Source organism: Aythya fuligula, chromosome 2 (assembly GCF_009819795.1).
Source record: "Aythya fuligula isolate bAytFul2 chromosome 2, bAytFul2.pri, whole genome shotgun sequence".
NCBI lineage: Eukaryota > Metazoa > Chordata > Aves > Anseriformes > Anatidae > Aythya > Aythya fuligula.
The window spans coordinates 145,788,650-145,812,490 of record NC_045560.1 but is presented as its reverse complement, the minus strand read 5'-3'; the positions used below and the strand labels follow the sequence as shown (position 1 = coordinate 145,812,490).

The following is a 23,841-nucleotide window of genomic DNA, read 5'->3' as shown; positions in this document are numbered from 1 at the left end:
CTGCTCTGAGCAGAAGAGCACCTCGCTCATATTTACACCTGGTGGTGACTCAGAAACCAGGTCTTTGGGTGCATAAGCTGACTGAAAAAGCCTGCTCAGTTGGTGTGCCTGGCCCAGGACCAGCCTCCAGGCAGCACGCAGTTGTGCTCGCTGCTCCTGGTGAGGGAGGAGGACAGGCTTTGTGGAAATGAAACATTCGTCCAGGAACCAGGAGGAGTATGTGTGGCTTCCTCCTCAGCCTGAAGGATTTCATACCCTGCCTCCGAGCTCTCAGCCTGCCCAGGAGCCAGTGGTTTCGCTGGTGGGCAGGGAACAGAGCACCTGCTTCTGTAACACAGCCACAGGGGCCTGGACTTCAGTGCCTGGTCTTGGAAAGGGGCTGGGAGCTCTCAGTGGCACCCAGGAGACCTTCCTGCATGGTGAACAGCAATCAAGAGGTTTTGTCCTTTGATCTAGCATCCCCAAGTGTGTTACAGGCAAGGCCTCCTTTCCTCAGGGGCCCTGTAGTGGAGTAGCGCTGGGGTTCAGCATGTTCCCCAGGGGGTTAGGGCATGAGGCATCCCACTCCTTTCCAGAGAGCTGCATTGCTCCTAACTGTAGTAATTTTTATTTAAAGTGTCACACATCACATCGTCTTCCTGACCCTTGTAGGGAAAACGAGCTTTTATTTTTCCTAAGGATCACGACACCTGGAAGCCTGGTTCAGGCCCACATGTTCCCTTTGGACTGCAGCCCCAGGCTGCAGCCTTTGGTAGCATTCCTGTACCTTAGTGTATTATTATTATTATTATTATTATTATTATTATTATTATTATTATTATTATTATTATTATTATTATTATTATTATTATTATTATTATTATCATTATAATAATTTTGGGGTTTGGTCCTGTTTCTGTATGCCTGATGGAATGCCTTTCTGAGTCACAGAGTATATATAGGGAGGAGAATTTCCCAAAATAAGGGCTGGACTCATAGGACCCAGTTGCTTACAGATTAGATAGAATAAATCATTGCTCAGGTATCTGCTTTATTTCTGATCCAAAATTAATGTGGTCCCACTGTTTTGTGTAGGTCAAGTACTAAATAGAAGGAATAGGCCAGCAGAATAAAATCCTTATGTCCCGATTGACCTCACAGCTACAGTAATAAAAGCTGGAAGAAATGCAAAGGAGCTCTACAAAGTTTATCATGCTACTGAACCAGCAACGCAGCAAGAGATTAGTATCTGTACCTGCAAGGCTGTGTACATAATTAACTAGAGGTGACTCGTACAATAGGAAAATTATACTCCTGGAGGTTATAAAATGGTCAGCTATAAATTAAGGGTCCACGAAAGGTGGTACACGCAGCTTGGGAGGTGCCAGGCTTCTGGTTAGAAGCCCACACAGAGACCTGGTAGTGCAGAAGGAGGGAGGAAGGGATGCCCCTGATTCTGCAGGTTAGGAGAGTTGAAGCAGTCTACAGTGCTTAACCTATGAGCATGCTGCTTTTGATTTTCCATTTTTATTAACATTAATTATTAACATCGTGAATATTAACACGAAACCTTTCTCAGTTTCATTTTTTATTAAAAAAATGGAGGGGAAAGCCAGAATAGGCATGGAAGAAAGCACCACTGAAAGCTGCTTGGTGATAACAGTGTGGAACAGAGGAGAGCTAGGGATACAGACCAGGAAATGTAGTAATACTGTGTGTTCCTCAGCATTGGGATAATTAAAGTTTATTTTAATATTTAATAAAATTTTAATTTTAATCTTTAAAAACGCATAAATAAACAGTGATTGGGAAGTATTGCTAGAAAATCTAAGGTCTTAAATTCTGGTCTACTGGAACTCATGATGACCAACAGCTTTCTTTTTGCAGTACAGTAAGCTGTCTGGTCACATTATGTAGGTCCTCCTTGCTTCCTGCAAGTTTGGCATTAAAAGAAACTCAGCAAATGAATTAAAAATTTCCCGTGTTTAGAATTTTGCCTGAAAGCTGTGTGACACAGTAATCAGAAAGAAGCAGGGCAGGCTCTCTCTAGCATCACAGAAGGGACGAGAAGGTTCCCAAGATTGCCCACCAAGCCGTGAGCAAAAACAGGAAACTATTGCATAGAAATAAGTTGCCGTTCCTTGGCCTTCCATATGCTGCATGCTGAAGAATTGTGAGTTTGGTGTGTATTTTGCAGCCTAGCATCTTTGAGTTATTGGATGGACTGATCACTAGCAAATTAGAGCAAGCAATGATATTCACTGACAATTTCTGTCCCTGGGACTGTGGAAACACGCTCCCAGAGCCCAGTCTTCAGCCATGTTCGTGTTTCCTACTATAGTGCAGTTCAGAGAGCTCAGTGATATATCTGCATGTGATGGGAGCAGGTGTTCTTCCTCACTTAATTAAATGGCAGCTTTTCCGAATTCACGTGTGTACTCCGTGGGCTTGCCCCCTTTGCTGGATGCACGCACCAGTTTATTTCTAGGCAGAACTGCAGAACCACTTTTGCTTTAGAAATACCAAAAGGTGAGACAGTCTTCTGCGTGCTTTCAAGAATTTCCTAATTCCAGTTCAGTTGGGCACCTCAGGAATAACCGTTGTTTTGTGTGTGTGTGTGTCATTACTTTTCTTGTGGTATTAAATTATCATTCTTCTGGAAGAAAAATGATTTTTGTAAGGTCCACCATTAGGAGTTACAGGAAACCCTTTTGCCCAAGTTTGCTGTAAAGCCTTCAGTCGATTCTAATGCTTCCCAAATTGGCTTGCCCTTTCATAATCTGCTCTATGTAGAAGCTGTGCATTATAATATATGAATGTGTGTTTACTCCTGAATAAATTAACATGAGTTTTGCCAGCGGGCATGATCTAATGTGATTTTTTGCAATTAATAAAGAAATGGGATATCTAATGCATAATGGGTTGCACACTGAGATACATTAGATTAACAGGGAATGGAAGAACTGTGTGTCCTGCTGATGGTAGACAAAATCAAAGGTGTTGACAGATTCACTCACTTCATCACAAACAAAAAGGACCTTGAGGTTTTTTATTTGTATAGGGGGACAATAAATCTACCATACTGATACCAGCAAACAATAGTCCTGCATTGTGTTTCTTGAAAATATGATGTGCAATATAATAGAAGCGCATTATTACATGTCTTTACATCTTTATATATAGCTGTAGATAATATATAATTTTGTATGGCCAGGAAGTAGGTTGGCAAATGTATATACAACAAGCAGTGTGGATTTATAGACTGCCTGCTAAAGGTTTACATTTATCCTTAATTTACTTTGTGGGTCCTATCGGGTCCTTCCTGAGAGTACTAAAAATGGTTGTCTCACATTTTACAGTACATTTGCAAAGCGGTGTAATATGATTTGTGCCTGAATTTATATTTCAGGGGGGAATTCAAGTTATTACTATTTCCTCCTATTAAAATCATCAGGTCCCAAATATGTACAACTGGAAAACAGGTCTGTCTAACAGTCTTTTACCCAAGACTTGTAAGGAATCAATATAGCTCCCATCAGTACAGTAAATTACTTACTGAACCACTTCCAGTAATCACGATGCATAGTTTCTCATTAACCCCTTCCTTTCTCTATATAGAATCATTATTTTCCTCCAATAAAGTTATTTTGGAATATTTTTGTAATTCTTTACAAACTAGGGCAATTCATTCAACATCTAATAACTAAGTCTGTTACATATACAGATGTGTGATGCTCCCCACTAGGTAGTACATGATTAAAATAGTTTCTTGAAGATGTGTGGATGAGTCATGGAGCAGGAATTTCTTTTATTTATTTATATTTTTTTATGGAAGGATGTGGGTGTCAGGAGACTCCTATTTCTGTAGAGGGAATTTTGCCTTTAGCATGACTTTTCAAGATACCTGGGCTGTTTCGAGATGCCTGGCTGGCTGAAGTGTCTACCAAGGAGAGAGCAGGAGTATAGTACTGACTTCAAGAAAGTTTGTTCAAAATTAATAACCCTACAGTTAAGTCCCTAAAACTAATATCCATGACTCCTGCTCTCTTAATTCAAGAGGTGTTCAAGGAAAGGTTGGACGTGGTGCTTAAGGACATGGTTTAGTGGGTGACATTGGTAGTAGGGGGAAGGTTGGACCAGATGATCTTGGAGGGCTTTTCCAACCTTAATGATTCAGTGATTCAATGATTCTAAGGTGGCTCATTTTCAGAGAACCTTGGGGACCAGGAGATACGTAGCTCAAAGGACTAGCTCAGAATAGAAAAGATCATCATTATTGGATGGAACATGGAGGGAGCTGGGAAGGCAATGCTAAAGTGAGAGGAAGTTAGGCCACACTAAGTAATCTGAGTTAAATAGCTTCACAAATTTATTACTGACCGCTAAATAAGCTTGTCAGAAACAGAGAAATTTAGAAACAAATTCATGTCTTGGCTGCTGCTATTTTTGTATTTGAAAATATAGCGTTGTTAAAGATTGTGTTATTTTTCATCCATATCCTGCTCATGCTTGTAGCTCAAAAGTGCAGAAAAGGGGCAGAAAGGTGCAAGAGAACTGCAACTTGAGAGGGCTTTTATGGAAAAAAACTGTTTTGATGGTAGACTTAATGGCAGCAGTAACAATAGTCATCTCTTCCTCTTTTTAGAACTGTAAACAGAGATGATGTGAAAACAAAGGATGCAGATAATACTCAGAAAGCGCCTTTGTTTACATAGCTGCTTTTTTTGAGATTAATCAGACATTAATTGGCCAGTTATGGCAGTGTTTGCTTTCATAAAGTTTACTGTCGAGCTGGCCTCATCCAGATCCAGCAAATAATGAGTGATAAAGAGCCAGAAAGTCATCTTATTCATGTATGATGATATTAACAAATAAAGGCGAGTCAAAAAGCTAATTTGATACATGAGCAAACCTAAAATGTCTTCCTGTGCTTTCTTCTCTTCCACTGGAGGAATGCTGGAGATGTGAGCCTCTCCCTTTCCTATGACTTACCAGGAAATAGTTCCTTCTGCTCCATGGAGGTTTTCTGCATTTGCTAACAGGATGAGAAAGCACAAGAATACTGTCACGGATGTTAGAGAACTTCCTTAGCTGGAGATCTTGTATTCATCAAGGTTGAAGGGTCTACTTTGCTCCTTCTGTTCTATATCATTTGAAACTACTCTTCCCTCTGCTTTATTTCCATACCAGTATTCCTTATGTCTCCTGTCTAAGTGGGTCCCCAGCTGAGAAGTGTTCATCATATCAGAAGCACCAGGCACCTACCAGTAGCAAATTTGGGGAAAAATTTGTCCTTTGTCTATGCTGGCATTTGCCACTATGCTAGTAGGTATCGATGAAGTATTTGCTGCAGTGCTAAGTCTGACATTTTTGCTTCTGAAGCAACTGAGTCTTGCCTCATTAGAGAGATGCTAGAAAGTTGAAGTGGGGCAAAGAAAGGGGCAATGCAACTGCCATTTCCCAACAGCCTATACTGGCTAAATAATGAGTAAGATGAACCAGATCTAACTCCTTTGGCAGGAAAAGCTGTAGATTTGCCCCAGGGCATTGATGATGAAGTGACTGAAGTGTCTGGTTGACTAGTGATGATACTGGCATGACAAAGAGACGTGCTCTTAAATTCTTATATGGAAAGCAGAAAATCTAGGACTGTATGAGATCTGATGGGTTATCATGAATATCATTGTCGTATCAAGTTTGTTCTGAAAACATGCATGATCACTGATTTCTACTACTTCTTTTACAGAAGTTTCCTGAACCCAGCTTCCTTGATCGTGTTCATATCCATCTGTCCTCTTTTTAACTTAGCTGTTTGGTTTAATAATTCTTCTCTTTCCCTGGTACTCATCTCTCTCCACTGCCATTGTGAGGCTGTTTTCAGTCTGTAGGTGGCTTTACATTTATCCAGCATCCTCACATGAAATAATTGCACCATTCCTCACTATAAAGTCATAGCCTCTCTCTGCCTGTTCTTGTCTGAATTCCTCCTTCCTGAGCGTGTGATGAGGATTTTATACTTCTGTCTCACCAGCACCCGAACAATGATATTAATGTCTCTATCTCTGTCACGGAAATTTCTTACCTGGTAAGTCCTAGGAGGCTTGTTTTCAAGCACTGAAGTGAAGAGAAACAAACATCAGCCTGTATAAACAAGAGGAAAGCTGTGATCTGACTATTTCAAGTAGAAAAAAGCAGTGAACTAGAATTATTAATATGTTAATGGAACTAAAGAGATAAATACAAAAGCAATATGTCTGAAATTGTTCTATACAAAAACCAGAGAGGCACATTATTATCAATTAAGTAAGAATATGCAATCATTTCAACAACAATTTGAAATAGTCTTTCTAGCATGGAAATATTTTTTTCAGGTTTTCAGCTTGGATAATTTAGGGGTTTAATGAATTCTGTGTTCCTGTTTTTCTAAGTTTGTCATCCAGAAATATGATCAAATGATGGAGGTTTACAAATCATGAAAGCAACAGATAAGCTGATTGTGGAATTGTTCACCAAATACTGCAATGCAAGAGCTAGGGAACACTTGAAGCAGTCAGTAAGAAATCAATATAAAACAGGCAAAAACGGGCAGTGAGCTTCTGGAATTTGCTATCCCAAGAGGCCGCAGAGGCAGACAGTATCAGCAGGATTAAGAAGACAAATTTATGAACATCAGGACAATATGTAGGTGCTAAAAATGATGTACTCTCTAGTATCCCTAGTGTAGCTGGCACAGTTCAAGGGGAATGACTTCAGACAGTAACCCTTTCGATAGATCTCCCTAAATACATCTCTGAATATAAAGCTGGATGAACTGCTGGTCTGGCAGTAAGGCATTTTTAATGTCCTTGCGTTCTCTGTCCTGTTCTTTCTTTCTCAGTTAGATTCTATGCTCCACGGTCAGTAAACTGAATATTTTGTCTTGATATTCATGTATGCCTATCAGGTTGTACTTAGAAGACAAGATCACCTTTCTTGGCCATGTTTCACACACACTGTTTGTTCCCACCCTTGGCTCATTATCTTATCAACTTTAAATTAGCCATAGTTCTCTTCAAGGTTTTGCATGAGATCAACCTCCTACTATTTGCTCTTGCTTTCCTGCATTTTTTCAGTTCTTTCTACACTTAATAAACCCTTTCTTCCTTAAGCATTCACCTCCTGTACAAGTATACTTTCAGGTCTTCCAGCATGGTCTCCCTCTAGATGTCTGTGAACTGTCAGCTTCACAGGCTCAGGGAAAAGAAGAGGAGCAGTAGGCTGTACCCGTGCGGGGAGGTATGAGCATTTGTGATTTGGTACAGCCGACCGCGCCACATTCCTTGCTCTAGGGCCAATGCCAACCTCATTGGACCAATGCTTATACTCATATTAATGTTCTGTGGCATGCAATGTTTCTCCCTCCACTTAAATTTTCATCTAATCCCAGCTTGATCAGATGAGATCTGCAACAGCTAAGTCATATTAGAAGAAATTAGGCCATCAATCCATTATTAAGCTGGAAAGTATTTTATATTCTGTGTCTGCCCTCGGGGTGTCTCAGAACGTTCCATGGCTGTTCCTTCCTGACTGTGCGAGGGCTGGGTTTTAGGTGCTAAAAGATGCATAGAGATACTGAGAGTTGCTTTTTTTTTGAAAAAGCATTTGGTTCCCTGCCGTGCAGATAACTTGAGCCAAGGCCTACGTGTTTGTGACTACAATCTTTATTGTTCTGTTGGCCAAGAGGATTTTGAAAAAAAATCTCCTAATGTCTTTTATGCATGTAGCTGCTACTTCTACATATATATAAAATAGCCTTGAAAGAGGTAGGAGCCATTCTTTAGTTTTGGGAACTTTTCCTGAGATATAAGGAATACTCTGCTGAGATACTTGTGTCCTAGCAGAGATCAGTGTAGACTCTTTGAAAACCTTAATGCTTGTTACGTGTTCTGCTCTTGATAATTTATTCTGTCCAACATGCTCTGAGAATTAAAAATCTAGCCCCAATGGTTTCTGCATAGCTGTCTCTTTTATCCCCGATGCTTGCCAAAATGACCATCTTTTGTGTATGCTTATTAATTTTCTTCATTACTCTTCTCTTTTTCAATGAAAATAGATCTTAATCTTGAGATCCTTCGTGAAGGTTGAGCCACAGCAGCACAGAATAGCAGAGGTTGGAGGGCACCTCTGGCAATCATCTAGTCCTGTCCCTGTGCTCAAAGCAGGGCCAACTAGAGCCAGTTGCTCTGGACCTTGTGAGTCAGGTCTTTAGAATTTCCAAACAGACTCCACGACCTCTCTGGACTTCTAAGCTCAGTGTTCAACAACACTTAGATAGTCCATAGCATTTTTCAGATATGTACAGTACAGGAAGCAGTACAGTGAAGCTTCTGAAATCATTAGCTGATTATTAGGACCTTGGTCTTAGTAACTAATTGGCTTTGATGACGCCAGTCATTAGCTCTATCTTTTCGAAGTCATGACTTGGTACCAGTGTAATAAGTTATTCCAGTTCTGACTTGGATTTTGTTGTTTTGAGTATTGAGAGGGAAGAAAGATAGTATGGGGAGGACTGGATTGTCTTAGTTAGGTCACTTTCTGCATTCTGGAAATGCTACCTTCTGCCTTTGGATGTTTACCTTCTTGCCTCATCACTGCCTCAACAGGTCACAGTTGGATTTGGTGCAGGCAAGGGTTAATTTAAGGCAGCTTGTAAAAGCTGCTGCAAATAGTATGAGTCAAAGACATTTTTTTCCGATGGCATTGTGCTTTGAGCCAAAGCCGCAGAGGAACTGGCATGCCTGGAGTTGAAAAGAGATGTCTCTGTGTTGTGCACACTCAACTTCCAAAGGCAGCGACTGGGGTAGAAAACTGACTTGAATATGAAATAAAGAGGTGCCCCCGAGGAAGTAAAGAGTGGTGGCTATATCCACGGCCAAAAAGAGGTGGAGGACACTGAATGAGATACATGGCCTGTGTCTGTCCTTTCATATTGCTATTGCTGACTCCCTGCCCTAAGATGACATGGATGTTGGCACTCTTTAAACTGATGGTTTGTTTATTTTTTTGTTTGCTTTCAGTTGCTAGATTGACGTTACAGACCATACTGTTAGGCTGCTGTACATCCTTTGTAAATTGCTTTAAGATGTTTTAGTGTGATAAGGCGACATAAAAATTGAAGTCATTATTACTATCTCTATCACCAAGGGAATTGGACAGCTGGCATTGATCCGCAAGGAACTAATTTCCATAGTTTGTTATTACATTAACCCGTAGAATTCTTCTTGTTTATGATTTCAAAGAAAGTTTTCCTAATCAAAAGGTCATCCTCCATGGTATTGCATGCTTGAGAGACATGGAAGGGCAGGAAATGAATGAACCCTGTCATTTTTCATTTGATCAATGAGATCTTGCATTGTTAATAATAATATCCCAGCACTTTACATTACATTTACATCATATCAAGATCCTAGCAACCACTTCACAGAACTTTTTATGGGTGAAATGTAGCAGTTAGTGAAGGGGAGGTTGCTAACTACTGGGTTTGGGGCAAATTTTGTGTGTCCCCTTAATTAATTGGTGGTTAATTTATCTCAAATTCTTTAATTAAAATAATCATAAAAATCCTGTACCCATATTGCTGTTTTGTAAAGAAAGAGATTGAATAAGGTCCTTATCTTGCTGTGTTGAGTAATGCTTTATGATGAGCTAAATTGCACCATTCATCCAAAAGCCCCACTAATGGCAGCACAGAGGCTGCTGTGTTGGGGAGAGAGTAACTTGTTCTTCACCATCCTCTTCTGCTTTCAGAATAAAACCTGAGAAATCAAAGGGATTTTTAATAATTAAAAGTGGTTGTTGTTAGAACTGGAGAAAGTAAAAAGTTCGGTTTAAAAAGTTGAACCAAGCGTCTTGCCATTTTCTAAGGTGGCATTGGTGTAGCTCCAGTGTGCTTTGCCAGCATCGGCCAGGGCACCTGTGGATGGATGAACACAGACATTGGGAAATAAGGGGCAGTAGAGGGCCACAGGACTCTCCTCCCTGTATTAGCTCACAAAACTGGTGAAAATGAAGGAGAATAAGGTTTGTTTGTTTGTTTTTGCCTAACATAAAGCTCTGTGTGATGCTTTGGTTCTCTGCTTGGCCCAAATACTTCTCCAGTGTTGGCTCTGCCAGTGTGCAGCCTTCCTCCTGTTTGCTCATGGCATGAAGATGCCCAAAAGATGGAGTCAGAGTTCCACTAGCAGAAAGTGGGGAGTGGGGATTGTTTTTAACATCTACAATCTGCATGGGACCGTGGTGCAACATTACCCTAATGGAGAAGCTAAGTCATGAACAGAGAGTTCAAAGCCTGCAAAGACTGTAATAGGGCAATCTCTGTAGCTGGGCAAACAGCTTTTTCAGGAATGATTTAGATACAGATGACGTATGGGGATATATAAGGGAAGTCTCTGGCTCTTTCTTCTGTTCTGCTGTGATAGGTTACTGCTTAGAGGGATTTGGAAGGCTGGATCTCCAAGTATAGGGCTCTCCTGAGAGGTGTTGCTATTACACTATAAACATGTCTGAATTGCAACAACGGTCATCCTCAGCGTATCTAAAAATTGATTAAATTGGTCAAATTTCACTTTCACTGGTGGTTTCTTGACAGTAATTTACATGTTTGATAATAGGTGAGGGCCTGTTTAGACACCTGGACCAATTGTAGACTTCTGGGGGAGGCCAGCTGGCACTCAGCTACAGCAGTTGGTCATCTAAAATGGCACCAGATACCGATTTTCCATGTCCAGATGGCTCACAAAGTATCAAAACAATATATAAAGTCAAGAGAAAGGGGAAGAGTGGAACACAGATCTCTTGACAGTAAAACAGTACCTAACTGAGGAGACTATCATCTCAGACTGAAGTATTTCAGGGCTGGGAGTTTTTGCTGTAGGAAACTAGCCCATCAGAGTGAGAATATTACATTAATGGAAATCCTTGTGTGATTTTTCTTTCTGACTTTTGCATCCAGGCCGTGCTTTGCTGAGACTTACTGACAAAAAGCTTGAACGAATGGGCATTGCCCAGGAAAGCCTGCGACAGCACATTCTGCAGCAAGTCCTTCAGCTGAAGGTGAGAGAAGAAGTCCGAAACCTCCAGCTGCTTACACAAGGTATGAAAAATAATTTCGGTGTGGGCAGCTCTTGAGATCAGGTAGGAGAAGTTTGCCTGAGGGAATAAAAGGTGACTTGACATTCTGCAGCAAGAAATGATGCGTGAAAATGCCTCGTAGATTCCACATGCTTCCCAAGTTGGGAACAAAAGGTAAAATAATGCACAAACAAACAGAGATGTTCAGTTGCCTGTTTTGCATGATGAGTAGGCTCCATCTACCACTGATGGTGGTCTCACTTAAATGTCTGCTTACTAACATGAAAATAATTACGTATAAAGGGAACAAGAAGAGAACATGCTGTCTTTATAGACACTGTACATTTTGCATTAATTGTTTACTTTCAATGTGAGATAAAAGAGTAATCTCTGTAACCTGTTTTATGGTAAGAGCTGTCAGTGGAAAATTACCTGTTAGACTCAGCTTTTTGCAGATGGCTGATTCCTTTTTCATGTTGGAGTAATTTTATTGACTTGAATAGAGTTGCTTCTAATTTATGCTGCTAAGAAAAAGCAAAACTGGGCTCAATATGGAGATCTTGATTAGGAGACAGAGAAGCAGGAGTAACAAAAAAGCTTGTACATATTTTCAAAATGAGGTTAAGATGTTTCATAATGACTTGCATTATTAGATTTCTATTAGGGCTTTTTAACAGCTGTGGTAACACAGAAGAAAAGCAGTCATTGTGGTAACAGTGTAAAGTAACATTTATACATCTTTTGATACATATCTGCAGTACTTTCTCAATGCTAAACGTTGTTTGGTAGTCCAGTGAGATAGCATAAACTACACGCTTCTGTGGCGTTTTGGTTCAGTGCCTGTAATATGTCACATCGTATGAAAAAAATAGAGTTCTTCAGTACATGCAGTATATTTTTAACAAAACGTCCTTCACACATGACATTATGTTCCCGATTAAGCCTTTCTCACTGTGTTTGGGGAAAAACTCTCTGATTAGTTGAGTAAGCTGCGTTTTATCTGAAAGAGCTGAACAGTTCCTTCAGGCTTGGTGTCTTGTGGATTGTGATGAGGAGCTCGAAGGGCTCCTTTATATCACCATGATCTGTGAATATGACTTCACCTCGTCTTTTGTCATGTCAAAGGCAGTGCTCACGCTGAAGCACCAGTGTGTTCGCCAGATGTGTAGAGCCCTCTTCCCTTCATCCATTCATCTTTTCATCCATTATTCCTACATCCTTTTCTCTAGTATTCTCTGAGTTCTCTCTTCCCCTACATAAGAAGTGTTATTGGAGAGTTTACAGGCTGCAAAGTTGTGGTTGCCAGCCATCACTGCCGTAGGCTGGGTTATGGAAGTAAACTCTACTGATACGGGACAGCGAAGATCCAGGAGCTGTAAATGTGGGTCAGTCGGTCACCGTAGATAGATTTCTGCATGAACCTGTATTTAGTATTGAGGACTATGTGTTTCCAGGCTTCTCCTTTTCTGTTTCTCTCTGGCTTCCCTCCGGACACATCAACTATGAGTCATGATCAGTCAGACAGCGGTGACTGCTATTTCAAGGAATTTAGTGAAGCATCCTTTGAGATTTAATCCTTGTCTGTGCAGTTGAAGATACAAATTTGGACTTTGGTAAGGGCATGAATAAACACATACTGAACTATGAAAGAAAGTTCAGCAATTGATGTATGGGTGTGTGTTTAATGTAGTCTCTCTCTGCCTTGTAGAGAGAGCAGTGTTGCTTAGTCTGATCATATAAAGGCATGCCATCGTGTGCTTTATGAAAAACAGCACAAGCTTACAAAAAAGCTGATGGTCTGCAGCTCCTGCTGTCTTCCCCCAGCGTGGCACTAGCCATTGTGCTGCACTGAGTTCTGTTTTAACCTGCTTAAATAGAGCAGGAGTTACGGGGCTGTACGGCTGTCCACTGAACATTCCCTCGTGCATCAGGTCTGTGTTAATCGTGTGATCCCAGAGCAGGGGGCGATGAGTGATAGGTTGACAGCAGTGTTTCTATCCCTTATCACTTCATTTACGCCAAGCTGGAGTGTATCTGTTGAGAGTGCCTGTTTGCAAGTACTAAGGTTAAGATGCATTTTCTCAAACAAGTGCAGTCTGTAAAACTGGATGTCAGTTTTTCTCTGAAACTGGTTCTGTCCCCTTGCCCAGTTTCTTCAAACAGTGTCCACACTTGCTATGGTTTATACATTCCCAATCAAGGTTGTTACTGGAATAGATTTCCCTAAGTGTTTTTCTGTTTTGGAGATTTTTTCTCTGAAGAGTAACAGATTTGCATGCCAGAAGTTTCTGCTTTATGAAAATTCCACCTGCAAAATGCAGCCCTCAGTGCCGCAGTAGCTACACTGTCCTCTGCTGTCCTCCAAAATGTCCTCAAAAAATGGGAAAAAGAAAGCCCTCTTGTCTCTCAATGCAGAGCTCAAGAGATCTTTAGGTAAAAGAAGCCACTAAAAATCCTTTCTGAATTCATTTAGCACACCAGCTGGGTTACAAGCAGTGAGGTCCTAATTCAGAGCCCATTGATGTCTGCAAAACGACTTCCACTGACTTTACTTCGTATCCTGATTGAAGCTGGAGGGGACAGGGAGAGTTTCAAAAAAAGCATTATGTAGTATTTATCAGATATTTTAAGTGTTTTTGTGTTCTGTTGGCTACAGAGAAAGTTAACCTCATTTTAAAAACTCAACAGAGAACTAGCATTCTTTTCCACTCCTGTTTTAGAAAATTGCTTAAAACTGCTTCATTCTTCTTCATTCAGGACACACCATCCAGTCTGTTCTGGGGATCTTAAAGCCAGAATAGTATGTGATTGTGTAATTGAAGACTTGTCTCGAGTTTTAGGAAGACTTTTCTTTGGAGTAAGGACTGCCTGATTGAGGCTATTATCTGCAGAAATGCTATTCCAACCTGCTCTAGGATAGAAGGGTACAGGCCCAACTACTGATCTCTGCTTTTTTCCTAGACTTAGTGATGTTGAGGAACTAATTTGACAAAATACCTTCCAGTGTCTCTTAGGGAGAGCTGCACACTGCTGGAAACACCATTGTACTGTTTCCACTCTAAACCTAAGTTGAAAGATCTTTTTTTTTTTTTTTTTTTTTTTTTTTTTTTTTTTAAAAAAAAAAAATCCTACATAACTACACAAAGAAGTTATTTTGAGATTTTTCAATGTGAGTCCTGGTTTTGGCTAGCATAGAAGAGACTGTCCTCAAAATGGTAGAACAATGCTATGTGTGATTCTCTGCAAAGTATCCACAGACAGCCATCTGCTAATAGGGCTGAGCTTATCAGGCACTTTTGAATTTAGATTAAATTCAGATACCTGCATTCAAGATGACATTGGAGCCACTCCTGTGCTTCTCTCTGAGTTTCATATAGGGCAAAACACTACTTGAATATGCTGCCTGGCCACAGGATGTGCCATTTTCTTATTAAAAAAAATATATATATATCAAAATAAAAAATCTCCAGCCAGCAAGATGTGTTAGAATAAGGGTTTATGCTTCAGTGAAAAGCTTCACAGCTGTTGATACCTGTTGACATTATTTCTTCAGTAAGTTTTATACTCATCCTGCCCTGGTGCTAAAGTGCTGAAAAAAATATGTACCCATTGGTAACCACAATAAGATGAACTTTTTTCCTTCCTTCAATTTCCGAACTAGTCCCATTCAAAGTGCATTATAATGTCCTAGAATTTATATTCTTTGAGGAAAGGAAGTAGAGGGCCTTCAAAGGTGCATCTCATCTTCTGAGGAAAGACGAAGCAGGAGCCACGTGTTCCAGCGAAGGATGGTTCATTGGGCATTAGAGGAAACTCTTAACAGAAATATTGCTTTCAGGATCAGTGTGGTGAATAAACCAGGACTACGAATCCCACCCCACTGGAACCCGTTATAAGGATTTTTGTAGTATTAGCAGCCTCTTAGTACTAGAGTAAAGGCAGGCATGATCAAGCAAAAAAAGTTTGAGCTGTTTGGCACCGAACCCTCCCAGCCTGTCAGAAACATTACCCTAATTCCTGTTCACCTTGTCCGCTTTTTCCTTGTGAGTATTGAAGGTGGGAGGAATTTGAACGCTGCCTTTCCAGCTTGCACGACCGCGTCTGAGGACGTTTGTTGTCGTTTTCCATAATCAAAGCCTTAAAGTGCTAGACCTACTCCCATTGTCTGAGTTCCCACATAGGGAAGACCTTCCCCGTTGTGATGGGTCCTGTACACAGCACGAATGGCTGGGAATTACACACCTGCCTGAAAGGGGATTTGAGCAGTGGGAAGATCTGAGGACAGAGGGCCTTCTGAAGTGCAGGACTGGAAGGGCTTTTGGAATCAAGAGAAGATTGCAGCTTGCCGTCCCCCTGCTGTGTAGGCTTTATGGATACAGCAGTATCTGAGCTGTTGTTGTCTACTGTCTTTTATGTCTCTTAAAGAACCGTTTCTTGGGATCAGGACAACTCTGTCATCCTTGTAAAGAAGTCTGAACAGCTGAAGTTCGTGATAGAGGGTGATCCTGTTACACTTCCAGGACATACTGTTTTCTTTCCTGGGTACATTCTGGACTCAAGGTTTTGGCATCTAAGGAATCAGGAGTTCCTTCCGCCAGAAACACTCCTTTTCATGTCTGTAAAAAACAGCAGATGTTGCCTCTGTGTGCAGTCAAGGTAGGCAGTGTGTTTGCCTTCCCAGGCAGCTGATGGGAGGAAGTGTGTAAGACTTGTGGAATTTGGGTTTCATGTCCCTGTGGTGGTGTTTGGAGCCATGAGGCATTTGAAATGTTGTCTGTCCTCTTACCAGGCACCCGTTTTCTTTTGTTTTCATTATCTTGACCTCACCTTTTTTCTTTTCCTTAAGTGGAAGCTTCCAGCTAGTCAGGAAGAGCCTTTCTTCTTCTAGCACAAATTACTATGCAAATGTTTCTTGCATATGCTGCATACATGGCATCTATCCAATGCACAGAAAAAAACAGTTGATAGTTCAGAAAAGCTCCAGCAAACTTAATTCCCAGCTGATTTCCTTTGCTTTGTGCTCTTGTTATGCTCCAAAATCTCTAAGAGACCTCATAAATTGAAAATAAAGAATAACATCGAAATACTGGCAGAATTTGTCCAAAAGTCCAGGGATAAACTACTCTATTCCAGGACTCAGAATGGTAAATTGCCTGGTTATAGAAAAAGAAGTTTTAATCATCTTCTCCATCCTGGTTTATTTTCACTATATGTCCTTACCCCTCTCACTTCCTTCCGTTGTATGTTGTCTCCTGTGCCGCTGTAGGAATCTTAGCACTTGTGCTAAGTGCTTAACACTTCTCTTCCAAGACCATAAAACGACTTTGTTGCCATCCTGGAGTACAAAAGAGCAGTCTTTGTTGTATTTTTCTCCTAGTCAAGGACATATACAGCACTTAAAGAGGAGACTTGGTAGTTAGAAGCTGTGGTTGTTTCTGAGAGGTTTTTCAGATTTTAGGCACTGTTAAGTTTTCTGAAAATCGATTTTTTTCAGGTTACAAGTATGCACTGAGGGTTTCTCTATAGTTTTCATTTGCTTTAGCTGTAGTAGAATATTGTATGTGGAGTGTCTATTTGAGCACAGATAAAATGTTTAAAATACATGCTTCGGTGATGATGAATATCAAGTTCCATCTATGGCATCTGTTATTTGAATTTCATGTTTCTGGTTTCTAACCTGAAGAATATACTTCACAGTGCAATCAACAGTCCCTGATAGACCATTGAATTGCTGTGGTTCTAATAGTTACCTTTTAGCTGTTGCTGTGATGCTAATATATATACATGTATATATTCTTATGAAATCACCAAGATAGCCAGCTGACAAAGTTCCAGTACACTGGCCAATACCTTGTAGTGCAGTCTGGATGTGCTTAGCACAGAATTGCCCTTCCATATGCACAGCATATTATGTTGGAGTTTGAATAAGGAAAAATGTATGCAGCTCTGAAATTTGTATTGATGAACTTCTACAGCAAGATTTTAGCTGTATAATACTATTAGACGCTTGCATTTTTATATGTTTCTATAAATGATATTGCAACTTAGTCTAGCGGGAATGCAGTTTTATCCATTTTGTACGATTGATTGCAGTTGTCTCGTTTTCTTACTGTTTTATTAATGTTTGTTTTTTTTTCTCATTCCTGCTTTTCAAATTTCTTAGAAGTCAGTATGCTGGAAAATTAGGTGTGGAGAGTTTGGCCCTTCTAAGCTAATCCATACCTAAAACTGTCTTATGTGTTGAATGAATAGATCTTACATACATATTTTTATATATATGCATATTTCCCCACTCATGTGTAAATTGGAAAGAGAAGAAACAATTTTGCTAAAAGGTTTAAGAAAAAAAATAGAATATTGCTGTTTGTGCTGTGACCAGTCATGAAAGACTTTCAACCAAATAGGAAAGTTTTGAACAGTCAGAGGCTGTGATTTACCAGCAGCTGTTAGTGATCAATGCCAGCAGAAATGACTTGTTTTCACCCAGCTGAAAAGAACAGGCTGTTAAAAGGGATTCCAGCAATAGGTACAGTTGTTCACACAGAATTTAAATAAATCACGTCTACGTATTGTAAGATGGTGCCATTTGCAATGTAACATATTTGTCATTTCTAATGAGATTTTCCAGAAATCGGGCCTAGAATAAAATTAGGATTGATAGTTGTTTTATGAAATAAATAATCAGGGCCCTAACTATACGTTCCTTCCTACCCCTTGGAAAATACATAGGAATTTACACTGCTGGGCTTGTGGTTGATGCAGTCTTCATCAGCTAACACCTTTGTGGTCAATTTGAGTGAGCAGAGCTGGAAGTAAGAGGACAAGTAGTGTCCTTCTGGCTCAGAAGAGTATCCCACTTCCAAATGCTCTGTCTCTGACAGAGCCAAGAACCCTGTACTCTCTGTGGTCTCATCCCCTTGTGCTCCCCACCATCCAGAAGTACTGCATTAGGAAGAATCCCTGCCTAATTCTTTTGCTATCCATGTAGTATCTGTCTTATTTTGTCATCTTTGTAAGTTCTTCACAATAAATCTTTTTTTTACAAATGGAAATATGGCATCCTCAGTGGAGCCAAAACTGCCAAAGCCTACCTTTGTGTGCCTTTGGTTGGGACTCTTCTGCCTTCTACAGAGACGAAGTAATCCCACTATTATGTGTGTGCAGTAGTAGCCATGCATCCTCTAAATTTCACGTACAGACCAGTCACATCTCAAACACGTCAGAGGAATTGTTCCTGTTGCTCTCCATTGATTATTGTAGAAGCTCAGGATGTCTGTCAGGTGTATTTGTCTACAGGGCAGACTACTAATATTAGGTGAGATCAATTCCTACTCGCTATGCCTAAATGTAAACTCTGAACAGCAAAATGCTGTTCTGAAAGCTGGATGAATTGCCCTCTGCACTCAGATAACACTGTATTTCCGATTTTATGAAACCAGTATTACTGACGCCTGCATAAATGTGTTCTGTTGGAAAAGTGTTTCACCATATTGGTACTTTTAACAAACACCAAAGTCACTTAAACCCTTTTTGAAAATATAAAGTTTTGCTGTTTTCAATCCCTGTAGGTGGACTTTGCCAAATAGTTCAAAAGCATTTTTTCTTCCTGTTGTTGCTAGCATTTATGGCCTGTGCAATAAAGATTTATAATTACTGGAAAGAATCAAGGGAGGTAGGAGAAAAACCCTCTCCTTTTTATACCTTTGTAAACTTGCTTTTCTAAGTTATATAAAAAGTATGTGTTTTGTTTAAAACTTTCTCTTTTTTCACTCAATTTCTTTAAAAGCATTTCTGTAATGCAATTTTAAAAATGAATGTGGTTCTATTCAAATAAAAGTTTTCTTTTAATGGCTTTTATGCTTCCTGTGATAGAGCACCTTCATTTACTCAGTCATACGTGGTCAGTCAGCAGTGTTATGATCCGTTTTTTTTATTTTATTTTATTACTAAGCAGTATGCTTAGTAATACTAAGCATATCACTGGCATCTTCCACAAAGGACAGGGTTGATTTTTTTTAACCTTTTTATTTGACATGATCATAAAACACAGGTACTAGACCAGTGTTTTATGACATGTTCAGGTATGATTAATATTTTTAACTATGCTAGTTCCCCCTTAAGATCAATATTATAGAATTTTTCCAGTCACTATTTGAATGGATTTTAATTGAAATTGATTCCCTATAAAGTAATATATTGAAGTGTTTAACAATGATCTTGTGGTCCTTGACATTAAGGAGTTCTGAATTCTAACAAAATTCTGAACAGCTGTCAACAAATACTTAATTTTCCTCTATGCAGCCTGAGGATAGTACTCATGAAACACCTGTAATTTTTTTTTTATTTAAGTGCTAATTCCAGCAGATGACAACATCAATACAGCAGCCACAGTTTTCAACGTGAATACTAATGGAAGTTAGTGGCCAGATTAATGTTTTTTTTAAATAAACCCATTATTCTGTTTTCAGTTCAGTTACAGCTGTGTTGTGTGATCATAACGTATAAGAAGGACGTGGACCTATTAGAATGAGCCCAGAAGAGGGCTAAAATGATGATCAGAGGGCTGGAGCACCTCTCCTATGAAAAAAGGGTGAGGGAGCCTGGAGAAGAGAAGGCTCTGGGGAGACCTTAGAGCGGCCTGCCAGTACTTAAAGGGGGCCTACAGGAAAGCTGGGGAGGGACTCTTTGTCAGGGAGTGTAGGGATAGGACAAGGGGTAATGGCTTTAAACTAAAACGGGCTAAATTTAGATTAGATATAAGGAAGAAATTCTTCATTCAGAGAGTGATTAGGCATTGGACCAGGTTGCCCAGAGAAGCTGTGGATGCCCCATCCCTGGAGGTGCTCAAGGCCAGGCTGGATGGGGCTTTGGACAACCTGGGCTGGTGGGAGGTGTCCCTGCCACCAGGGGGTTGGGACTGGGTGATCTCTAAGGTCCCTTCCAACCCAAGCCATTCTATGAATATTGAAATGTGTACTGTTACGTGTAGTTTTACATTCACAGAATTTTCAAAGTTTTTACCAGTAAAAAAATGACTCCCAGTCACCTGTCTTATTAAAATTTACCCGTGTGAAGAAAGGATGCATTGTGAAAATCTGCAGTGAGTCATTCCTTACAGAACTCAGGTGTCATCTGTAAGGCCATTGAGTAAGTCTTTGTTTTTCTCAGTATAAGAGTAAAGAAAAGCTCCTCAACCACACTAAGGTTTCATCCACATCCTAGAGCTTATTCTAAGTTATCCACATAGTTAGAAAATTAGTTAGTTTACATACACTTGGCTTGTACCACTGACGTCCACCTGAAGACAACCTCATTAGAAAACATCTGAGCTTAGGAGTGCTCATCTCATTTTATATCCAGACAGCCCGATACAAAATGTCAGGACTCTGACCAGGCACGCTCATTCAATTATACAAGAGAGCTGGAGCTCATCTTCAGGAACTATAGGGAAAGCATGGTAGAGGCTTTTGTATGTAAACAAGAAAGCATGTCAAGGTTCCCCTTCAAGCTTGAGAGCAGTCTGAAGGCATACACATTGACACGGTTGTAGAGCTTTGAGCCCTCTCCACTAGAAATAGGATTCAGGTCTTCCCAGTCAGTTCACCTGGGACACCCAGCTGCTGTCAGCTGGCATCTCATGCTGTGAGGTGCATTTGAAGCCACTTCAACACCTGGGTCTTGGAACAAATAATTTTGCCTTGTCATTTACTGAGACCAGTTAGGAAGCTTTGCTGGCAATAACATCAGTCAACAGACTCCGAAGTTCAGTTCGTGTTTTCTGTGTTGAGGGAGCACTGTTGTGTAGGATTTTCAGGAGATGGGTTTTGAGAAAAAGACCTGGAAAAATAAGGTTTTGCAAAGCAAAAAGAAGGGGTTCTTTCTAACTGATTATGTCTTTGTTCAGGGAGCAGTAATGCAAAACTTCTGTTATTAAAATGTGTTCTCCAAAGTCCTCTAGACAGTATGTTTTTTTCTTTTCTTTTCTCTTCAGCTTATGTCAGAGGTAGAGATGGAGGGGGAATAGCAATCACATTTCCTTCTTTCTTTAAAGTGTTAGCTCATTCCAGCCTTTTCGAGAAACAAAGAGGAAAGGCTTCTTTCTATTGCTATTTCTTTTCGTCTTTCATTCCTTTACGAACTCCTGAGTAACTGAGGATTGTCGTTAAAGTTGGGCCAAGAGATTAGTATCTACTGCTCTAGTTTTCCTTCACGGGTTTTTCCTTAGCCTGAGTGTTTAAAGAGCTGATTAGACTGCAGTTGTCTGGTGAGGAATTTCTTCAGCTTGTTCGAGAGAGCGTAGATATGTGAAACGCTATTCAGCCGTGCCTTGTGATTTTCTGTCATAAGGTGCCAAGATGGTCCGGCCGCGTTTAAAGACTCCTGGATGCCGGAAGAAGCAATCAGCATTATCTTAGACAATGGACTGGCTTTTAAAAGTGTCAGGCAATTAAGGTTGCAGATAGACTTTTGCAAATTCCCCAGGCTCATCACTCCCCCGGTGTCACAGCGGTTATAATTCTTGGTCCAAACTTGAAAGACTTTCTGAAGCAAACCATTTTTCACATGAAAGGGACAGGAAAAGGAAGGGAGGGATAGTCCTACCTCCACAGCTCCACTGACAAATCTGCTGTCACCTGCGGAGTTTCTGAATGCATCTTTCTCTAGGCTCACGAATTACCTTAATGTGTCCAGCATTGCAGCTGCCATCCGTTCTGGTGGAGCTGTTGGCTGTGACACTAATCACTGATGCTGTTGACTTTTGTAGATCTCTACTTAAACCTGGATCATAGTTTTTGAGGATCATGGAAAGTAGCCAGCCCTTACAGCCCATCAAGGTAACAGATGTCTTTTTGTTGGGTTGTATCTTCTTAAAATGAGATATCTAATAGTTTTTTTGTCTTTTTTTTTTTTGTTGTTGTTCTTTCTGGAAATCTATCTTTTAGGTGTAAAGGGTTTTTTAGCTGTTGCTATGAAAATAGCGTTTTATTTTCTTCTAATCCTAATAAGCTGTTTTTGGGAGTGAATTATTGTTGTTTACTGATACTTGCTTGCTGAAATTGTTTGTTGATAAGTTCTCTTTCTCCCTTCTTAAATATCAGCTGCTGTGTTAAGCACTAAAATGTGTGATTGTTGCTTTGTCAGCAACTCATGTTTTCCTTTATTATACTGTTACTGCTGTTCTTGAGATCTCTTTGGTTCTGTCTAATAATGGGACTTGTCACTATGGGAATTTTACTCTACTTCTACATGGTTTAACTGATCACATGATAATTCTAGTATAAGAATTTGTTTTACAAGTTTCTTCAGAGTTTTCTCTTGATCCAGATGATCAGAACCCAGGGTATTTACATGAGGAACGTTAAACAGATGCTGGACCAGAGAAGAGGACTCATTTTATCATGGATATCTCTAAGAATTAGGAGCACCTGATGTCTTCTTTAAGCTTCTGCTGCTTATAATTAATGTGGATAAGGTCTTTGAGAAAGTCTTCAGATGACTCAAGTCTTGGTCCATACTCTTCACACACACAATCTGTATCAATTCTAGTGCAGTGAGCGTATAGCAAGAGCAGTTACTGAGAAGAATGCAGATCTATGTCTACCATCAGCTACAGGTTGGTTTTATCCAAATAATCTCACTTTAAAAATCTGAGACCTCAACTTTGCTCTTGGTTCTATGAGGGCAAATGAAGAAGTAATGCTCCATTGATTTTGGTGAAATGTGAAACTAGTTAAAATGAGAACAAGATCAACCCCATTTTTCCTCTACAGCATGAGACTATAAAGCCCATTCAAATCAATGAAGGGTACCGATGACTCTGCTGACCTCTGGATCAAATCCATAACCCTTTTTAGTAACTTAATTAAAACCGCAAATACAGAAGCATAAGTGTTCTGTTCTTTAAGTCAGCACAGGTCTTTCTAAAATTGAAAAATACCGTGATCCCTTGCCAATTTTATTGTATCTAAAATACAGTTTTGATGCATTTATCTCTTTATAAACTTTTTCTTAGCTATATAAAGCCTATTTCCTACCAGGTCTCAAATTTTCTTTTGATGATGCTCACTACCTATGTTATTTGAAATCCTAATTTTGTAATCACTGATGAAAATAAAAACCACAAAATCTTTTTTTTTTTTTATCTTATTTTTCTATTCATGATCTTTACTAAAATGGCATAATCAAAGATAAATACAAGTTTTAGCTTGAGCAGTTTGAAGTGTCTTTATTGTGTCTTACATTAGCCAGCCAAAAGTTAGGTGTCTATTTGAAGTCCTTGCTCACATTTCTCAAGTAATCAATGAAGAGTGATAGCCACCTCCAGAGATAATCTGTGCCTTTCTAAAACAGATGCCCATGATAGGCACAATGCATTGCCCTCTGGAGGCTCTTTCCTTTGTCAGCTGGAGGCCTAGCCATCTAATTTGGGTTAGCTAAAAATGAATAGAGGAAAAGCAAGGCAGTAGATTTTGCCATTTTTTGCTTCTCAGCATGAAGTATATAACAAGTGACGTTACCTACTTTTAATTTGCTGACAATCTTCCACTGCCTTAGTATATTAATTTTTCTGCCGTTATCTGTACCTGTTAGCAGCATTTGGTTATGCTATGCCCTTAAATTGATTTTTTTTTTTTTTTGCTATAATTCATAGCATCATCTTTCACATGCTATTACTTTCTGTGTGAAGAATTTTTCACCTGAGCTAACTACTGCTCACTGGTAGCAGAATTAAAGCGCCAACCGAAAAGGCTA

At 39.9% G+C, this 23,841-nt stretch overlaps 1 protein-coding gene across 2 annotated transcripts in view; it reads left to right on the top strand.

The window, feature by feature from the left end:
• The window catches only part of SAMD12 (sterile alpha motif domain containing 12), a 170,630-nt gene that overhangs the window by 71,453 nt on the left and 75,336 nt on the right, over positions 1-23,841 (top strand). For both annotated transcript variants that reach the window (XM_032181718.1, XM_032181719.1), the window contains exon 4: positions 10,970-11,110. In XM_032181718.1, coding sequence (XP_032037609.1) covers positions 10,970-11,110 — 141 coding nt within the window. The remainder of the gene's footprint in view (positions 1-10,969; positions 11,111-23,841) is intronic.